An 8246-nucleotide genomic window follows, 5' to 3' on the forward strand; every position below is an offset into this window, starting at 1 on the left:
GAAGGCAGTCGCTTAACCAACTGAGCCACCCAGGCGCCCCTTCCCCACTTAACTTTATTGAAAAAGCCAAAACTACAGCTCAGGGGACATTCCTGTGTGTGACAGTAGCAAGAGTGTGGCTATCCGGGGGCGCCTGGGTGGCTCAGATGGTTGGGCGTCTGCCTTCGGCTCAGGTCATGATCCCGGGGTCCTGGGATCGAGCCCCACATCGGGCTCCCTGCTCGGCGGGGAGCCTGCTTCTCCCTCTCCCACTCCCCCTGCTTGTGTTCCCTCTCTCACTGTGTCTCTGTCAAAAAAAATAAATAAAATCTTTAAAAAAAAAAAAGAAAAGAGTGTGGCTATCCATCTCATCATATGGGTGGAAGAATACACAGAAGATATTAACACGATGTAAGTAACCTGAGGCTCGGATTTTAGAGCTAGTGAAAAAAATAATTTTTTTGCAGATTTCAGAACTTTAAAAAAATTGGTCGCCTCAAGGAATATGAAGAGCTAATAAATAGGGACTATTCACTATGGGTAAAGAAGTTGCCACCCTCTGCATTGTAACAGCTTGGGCTACAGATGAGATCCTCCACTATAACTCACCTTAGGGATGAATGACCAAACAACATTTTTCTTTGGAAATTACATTTAACAGGGAAAAATACTTCCAACATACTGAAAGCCTGTGTGTGTGTGTGTGTGTGTGTGTAAATTAACAATTTAATATTACTGTCTTTTAATGCATAGATAGGCACTATTTGAAAGTAAGGTTATATAATCTTGCCATGGAGTTCCCAAAGTGGAACAACCCAAAATTTGATTTTTAAAAAATCAAGTAGAGATGATTAGCCTGAAGTGTTTTCGTTCAGTTCTATTTTTCTTTTTGATATGTGTGATCCTTTTCTAGGCAACTGGGACATCTTGTGAGAATAACTAAGTTGACTAAATAATTTATTTTCAGGGTAGGCTTGCAAAGCAAGTGGAAAAGGCAGGGAATTCAGGCCACTTCAACTGTACATGATTTCAATTGGAAGAACGTCTTCTGGGGCATTAAGTGGTCACAGTAAAAACCGCCTTCCTGAAAAAAGATTCCTGAAATTCTTAAGCTTGAGATGCTTCAAATTTAAATAAAAAAGGATGGTTCTACTATGAGAGAGTGATGACTTTTAAATGTTAAAGGTTTTAATTTAGGGCGCCTGGGTGGCTCAGTTGGTTAAGCGACTGCCTTCGGCTCAGGTCATGATCCTGGAGTTCTGGGATCGAGTCCCGCATCGGGCTCCCTGCTCGGCAGGGAGTCTGCTTCGTCCTCTGACCCTATCCCCTCTCATGTGTTCTCTCTCTCTCATTCTCTCTGTCTCAAATAAATAAATAAAATCTTTAAAAAAAAAAAAAGGTTTTAATTTAGTTTCTTTTTTTAAAAGATTTATTTATTTATTTGAGAGAGAGAGAGTACCCACAGAGGGAGAGGGAGAAGCAGACTCCCCGCGGAGCAGGGAGCCCGACGTGGGGCTCGATCCCAGGACCCTGAGATCATGACCTGAGCCGGAGGCAGACGCTTCACCGACGGAGCCACCCAGGCGCCCCTTTCATTTAGCTTCTGATAGGGCGTAATTTATGCAGAGGTCAGCAAACATTAGGAGTTTCAGAAACAAGCGTGTTGGGAAGACTCGGGTCGAATGGACAACGCGAGGCCAGTGTGGGTTAGTGCAAGCTGCAGCCCTGTGGCTGAGCTCCTGATGTGCTACTTGCTCAGCTGCTTCGAGGACATGAGACTCTGAGGTCACGGTGATGCCCTTTCTTTGGTGTCGTGTAAGTTGCACATTTACGGAGTGTAATCGCACGTTTCGTTAATGCTAGCTTTTGTTATAAAATCTGGTGGAAGGCCACCATGCAGCAGTCGTGTTGGGAAGCTCTTCCAGGGCACAGGTGATCACCAGGACATCAGTTTGGAGCTTGGAGCTGGTTCTGTGGCTGAATCTTCTCACTTCCAAGAGCAGCAGATGGGAGTATCCTCTCGCCACTCTGCGCACACACAGTTATGAGATGACATTTTTTTTTATGATTATAACACGCCTTCGGGCAGTGCACTTCTTGTTTCATTCAGTTTTAAAGAGTTGGTTTTTTAGACTTCAGCTGTCCAGTTTTGAAGAACTTTTTAAGTTCCCGCAATTCCTGGGGCTTCAAACTCTGATCCACCCCTGGGGTCAATTTACAGCTCAGAGGAGACACAATGTAACCATTTTGGTAAAGACAGATTCTCTTGCAGAACTCAAAGGTGCCAAACATAACTCCAAAATATGGAACTATCTGTTTAAAAAGAAATGAAGATCAGGTTAAAATCTTAAAAAGAAAATGTCAGTGCATCTGCAGTCAACCTGGACCAGGGTAAACTGAGGTAAAGGCTGTGGACAATACAACATCATTCTTTTTGGAGTCCGGGAAGATGGCAGAATGAAAGCTGACCCGGTGTGGGTTGGGGGAGCATGGCCTGGATTAATATGCCTGTGGACAACCTGACACTTGTTCAAGGTTAGTCCAGAGTTCTTAATCTTTTTTTGTTGGGGCGGGGGGGAGTCATGAAATTCTTTGGGAATGTGATGAAAGCTATGGATCCTCTCCCCAGAGAGATGCACATACCTATACATTTTTGCATATGATGTTAGGCTGGGAGATTAGGTTCCCCTTAGGAGTCCATGAACCCCCATGTCAGGAGCCTCTACGCTGAATGCTCAGCTCCTCCAGGATGGGGTGTCAGATGCCCTGCCACTGCACAGGGTCCCCCTGTCTCTGGGCTGACCGCCAGCCCGCGCTCATGGGTCAGTGCTAGACGGGGGTGTCCCCAGGCAACCTGTAGGGGTGCAGCAAGGGAAAGGGCTAGAATCCAAAGAGGCGGGGAAGCAAGGGATGCACCGCCCTTCTCACCTTCAGCAAGTTGGCTGTCAGTCCATTCCAGAGTGCCAGGACCCCTTGGGCTTTGACTATCTGCCGGAAGCAGTCCACTGCTCCTGAGAAATGGACATCCACTCCTCCATGGTGGGGAAGGTGCGGGCTCTGAGCCTGGCAGGAAATACAGAAGATGGGACGCGGTGATTTGGTCACCAGGAAAGAAATGTTCTAGTCAGGGAAGCCAGGGTCTCAAGTCTGGGCTCTGGTTGTTATGCTCTTGGCCAAGATGCCTGCCAAGAATGGGTGCCACAGGGCGCTTGTTCGACGGGCTCAGAATGAATATTAACGCGCAGTGAAGTCAGGACACCCCGTTCACCTATTTGTGGCTTATTTTGCTTGGAAGGAAGCAACCATTCAGGACAGACTAAACTTCATACTTAACGTCGCTTCCCAACCTATGCCCCCTGGACATGATAAACGTTCTCCCGCGCCCTTAACCTTTTCTAAATACCCCTCCTCCCCTGGTCTCCTTGTCTTAACTGATGCCTCCTCTGTGAAGTTCTCAAGCGTGGGCTGCTCATTTCCCCACATCCCAGATGTCCCAGGGTGAAAAGCAGAGGGATAGCGGCATTCTTCTAGCTCCCTCTTACTGTCCCCAGACCCCGATTCCTTCCCTCTTGTGGTAGAAGTTCTTGCCTGGGGCTCATGTCCCTCAACCACACTCCTTGTTGCTGCTCGCATCTCTTGACCTCCTGAAGGTCTTCTCCATTCACTGAAGACGGTGCCACCTGGTGGCTTCCCCTCTTCCAGATTCACCATCATCTTAGGGAACTTCAGCATCTATAAGACAACCAACCCATCCCACACCCAGTTTCTGGACCTCGACTTCAGTGATCCTTACTTTTACGCCTCTTTGGCCACCCACAACTTTGGCCACTTCATGGACTTCATCACGACTTCCAGAACAATCCTGACTGATCACCAACATGCTCCATCTCTGAAAGTAACGTTTTTGTCCTTCAGTAGAAGACAGTTTTGGGGTCAGGTGAAAGGACTTTTTTAAAAGATTTTATTTATTTAGTTGACAGGGAGAGACACAGCGAGAGAGGGAACACAAACAGTGCGAGTGGGAGAGGGAGAAGCCCGCTTCCCACCGAGCAGGGAGCCCGATGCGGGGCTCGATCCCAGGACCCTGGGATCATGACCTCAGCCGAAGGCAGACGCTTAACGACTGAGCCACCCAGGCGCCCCAAAAGGACTTTTCAGTCCATCTCTATACAAAACTGACACCTCTTGCCCAGTGGGAGGGGGACAGCCTCTCAGAGCTGGCTTTCAATAACGGTGTCAAGTTCACATGAAGCTTCGCACATACTTTGGTTTGTTTCTGAAACGTCTAGTTGAGACTAGCACAGCATTCTAGTGAAGTGGAATCAAGATTTTCCACTTAGGAGGGGCGCATGGCTGGCTCAGTCAGAAGAGCACACGACTCTTGATCTTGGGGTCCTGAGTTCCGAGCCCCAGGTTGGATGTAGTGATTACTTAAAAATAAATAAAGAAACAGCAACCAAAAAAGATCTTGCATGTGGGAGAGGCAGGATAGTCTAACAGTCCGAAAAGCAGAACCTCTGGAGTCGGACAAGTCAGTCTAGCTCTGGCCGCTTCACGTACGGGCCACGTGACCCTGGGCACTTACCTAACCCTCCTGAGCCTTAGTTTCCTTATTCACAGTACCCACTTCATGGGGCTGCTGTGTGAATTAAATGAGATATGCATGTAAAGCGATCAGCCGTGTCAGGCGCATGGTAAGGATCAGTAGGTATGAGCTAGTGCTATTACTATTACATAGAAAGTATGCTAAATACGGGCACCTGGGTGGCTCAGTCGGTGAAGCGTCTGCCTTCGGCTCAGGTCATGATCTCGGGGTCCTGGGATCGGGCCCCGCGTCAGGCTCCCTGCTCAGCGGGGAGTCTGCTTCTCCCTTTCCCTCTGCCTCTCCCCCTGCTTGTGCTCTCTCTCTCTCTCTCAAATAAATAAAATAAAATCTTAGAAAAAATAAAGTATGCTAAATAGCAATACAATCCCTTACCTAACGTTACTAGTCCTCCCCACCCACCTCTCAAATCTTAGACTTCAGAAGCCCCGGGACCATGGTGTCCTCATTCACCGGCCCCCTCCCTCGCTGGTTCCTATTATTCATCACAAGCCCCCAGGCACTTGCCCCCTCCCGTCTTCCGCAGGCCACCAGTTCCCTGCTGGCTTCAGTGGCTTCCCTTTCCAATCCTCGCCCAGCTTTTTCTGTTCCTACACTCAAAATCCTTGCCCCTCGTCCTTCAGCCGCTCTCACCCACACACCCCTGCTCTGCCCCAAGCCACTGAAGACGAATCCACAAAGGGGCAGATCGGTACCACTAAAGCTTCGAGGTTGCCAACCTCTGCTGGGCTTTCGTACTGCGAACCGAGCCTTCAGAGCATCCTTGCCTGTTCCTCAAGGCGGCCCTGCCAAACCTTCCCACAGCCCTTGACGCCCGGCACCCCGCACCCATTCCTCTACTCTAGGTGGGTCACCTGGTCTCCTGGTTCATAGAGAAAACAGACTGTGCAGGGCCTCACCTTTTGCTTCTTCGCATAAACATCTTTTCTTCCCACCAGTGCCCTGGATCTCACACCTTTGAACTCCTCTTGGGCACCCTTCCCAAGAGACCTGACTTTCCTCCTTAGCAAATGAATAAACTCAAGTCCCTCTCATCTTCAAAACAATTCCTTCTGCCGATCCTGACTTTGCCCTTCAGATACAGTCAAACCTCTCATTCCCACATTAATAGACAGTAAAATTACCTGGTTTCAGGGTAGAGGGCTAGCAGGTTTAACATACGTATCCATTTGTGTGACCACCATCACCATCAGGACACAGAACTGCTCCTTCCACCCCCGCCATTCTCATGTGCTGCCCCTTTGCTGTCAAGGCCTCCCCCATTCCCAGCCCTGGGCAGCCACCGGTCTTCTCTCTGTCCCTACAGTTTTGCCTTTTGAGAATGTCAGACAAATGGAAGCAAACAGCATGTAACCTTTTGAGACTAGCTTCTGAAAGTATTTTTTAAAAGTTTTATTTATTTAAGTAATCTCTACACCCCATGGAGGGCTCGAACTCACAACCCTGAGATCAAGAGTTGCATGCTCTTCCGACTGAGCCAGCCGGGCGCCCCTTGAGACTGACTTCTCTCACTCGGCACGATGCTTCTGAGATTCATCCATGTTGCTGTGTTCATCAATAGTTTCTTCTTGTTTATTGCTGAGTAGTATTCCATTGTGTGGCCGTACCACCGTGTGTCTGTCCACTCCTCTGTCAATGGACGTCCCTCTCCCTTCTCGTCTGCACTTACTGAAACAGCGGTAGGCTCTGGCAGACTCCACTTCCTCCCTCCCCACTGGCTGCTCTACTCACCGCAGTCTGGATCCGTGTCCGTGTCCGTGACTCTGCTTGTTGATTCTGGCCAGGCCTACCTTGGTTCCCTGCCTTTTTTTTTTTTAATTTTTAAATTTTCTTTTATTTCCAGAGCACTCACTGCCTTTTACGATTTGGTATAATTTACTTATTTCTTTTCTTATTTGTCTACTCCTCCCAACCAGAGTTTTAGCTCCGTGGAAGAAGGGATTTTTGCCTCTTTGGTTCACTACTGTATCTTCAGGATTCTCAACACATAGCAAATGTTCAAGAAATATTTGAATAGATGAAATATATTCACTCAGGGCCTCCTACCTGCCAAATTTAGTAGATGGGTTTTTTTTTTTTTTTCTTACTGGATTTTTGGGCAGCGTTTGGCACTAATAACCAGCAACTTTTTGTCCTCCTCAATTTATACAACTTCTCTAGGGAATTCTACTGTAGCCATGGCTTTAAACACCACCTACAGGTAGATGACTTCCAGATCTTTCTCTTTGGCCCTGACCTCCCCACCCTGAGCTCCAAAATCAAGCATCCAGCTGCCTACCGGACATCTCCACTGGGATAGCACACAGGTTCTCAAACCTTGACACACCTAGAACCCAGTGTTGCCTTTCATCTTGACCACATCAAATTTATTTCTAGCTAGCTATCTAGCTAGCTCCACACCCAGCCTGGAGCCCGACGTCAGATACTTAACCGACAGAGCCACCCAGGTGCCCCTCTTCTGTATTTATTTCAGTAAATGGCACGACTGCTCAGCCGGCTGCCCCAAGCCAGGAACCTGGGATTCCTTATCTGCTCACTCTTACTGCCCTAGCCCATCAGTCATCAAGTACAATCAATTTTATCTTCTAAATATGGTACTTCTCAGATCCATCTCCTTTTCTACATTCTCAACTGCCACTCTCTTAGTTCAGGCTACCACCATCTCATGCGTGAATCTTGACCCAGTCCTGTTCTTCCCAGTGCATTCGGAATGCATCTCTAACATTTCAGTGCGGACCACTGACTCCTTCACCGACTTTCTACCACCTATAGGATGAAATCCAAGCTCCTTAGAATGATATACAAGGCCCTTAAATGACAATTTTCCTAGCATTAAAAGCACCGTTCACCCCCTGCACTCCTTAGCAATATTTCTGTACTTCTATTAGCTCCCCTTATCCCCTCTGAAGACTTTTCATTTATTCAGATGTTTCTTGAGTAGCTACTATGTGCCAGACACTGAGGTTACAGCAGTGAACCAAACAAAGAGTCCCTGTTCCCACAGAGCTGAAATTCTAGTTGTGGGGAAGGAACAGGCAAAACAAATAAATGATTATATCAAATACTAAAAGGCAGCGAAGGCTCTGAAGAAAATCAAGGCAGGGAAAAGATACAGGGAGTGCCTGGAGGGTGTTGAAGTTTTTATTAGGGTGGTCCCCGAAGACTCACCAAGAAGATGATGACCTTTGAGTGAAGGTCTGAAGGAAGTGAATTGTATAGTTATCTGCAAGGGCCCTGGGGCAGGAGCTTGCCTGGGGTGTTAGAGAGACAACAAGGAAGCCAATGTGGTGGGAACAGAATGAACAAGAGAGAGAGTAACAGGACAAGGCATCAGAAAAGTAACTGGCGACTAGACCACGACTGGACCCCATAAGGCTGGTAGGCCATCGTAAGTATTTTGACTTGAATTACTGAGTGAGAATGGGAGATGCTGCTGGGTTCTCAACAGAAGAGTGACAGAGCCTTGGGATGCCTGGGTGGCTCAGTCCATCAAGCTTCTGCCTTCGGCTCAGGTCACGATCTCAGGGTCCTGGGATGGAGCCCCATGTCGGGCTCCCTCTCCCTCTGCCCCTCCCTCCCCCCACTCGTGCTCTCACTCTCAAATAAATAAATTAAAAAAAAAAAAAGAAATTCCCATCCAGGGGCGCCTGGGTGGTTAAGTGTC

At 47.9% G+C, this 8246-nt stretch overlaps 1 protein-coding gene and 1 long non-coding RNA gene across 2 annotated transcripts in view; one reads left to right on the forward strand and one right to left on the reverse strand.

Moving 5' to 3' along the window:
• The first annotated feature begins 872 nt into the window (after window positions 1-872).
• Window positions 873-1616, forward strand: LOC145717792 (uncharacterized). Its single transcript, XR_014141214.1, has 2 exons — window positions 873-1164; window positions 1379-1616. It is a non-coding gene; the product is annotated as an uncharacterized LOC145717792 (long non-coding RNA).
• A 2-nt stretch (window positions 1617-1618) lies between these two features.
• Window positions 1619-8246, reverse strand: part of LOC115943648 (solute carrier family 25 member 43) — a 38796-nt gene continuing 32168 nt past the window's right edge. The window contains exons 4-5 of the mRNA XM_081808339.1: window positions 2908-3042; window positions 1619-2292 (exon numbers count right to left, since the gene is read on the reverse strand). Of these exons, the coding sequence (XP_081664465.1) occupies window positions 2092-2292; window positions 2908-3042 (336 nt within the window). The 3' untranslated portion in view covers window positions 1619-2091. The remainder of the gene's footprint in view (window positions 2293-2907; window positions 3043-8246) is intronic.

The sequence above is a fragment of the Leptonychotes weddellii genome, chromosome X, assembly GCF_054177405.1.
Source record: "Leptonychotes weddellii isolate Sample4059 chromosome X, ASM5417740v2, whole genome shotgun sequence".
Taxonomy (NCBI): Eukaryota; Metazoa; Chordata; class Mammalia; order Carnivora; family Phocidae; genus Leptonychotes; species Leptonychotes weddellii.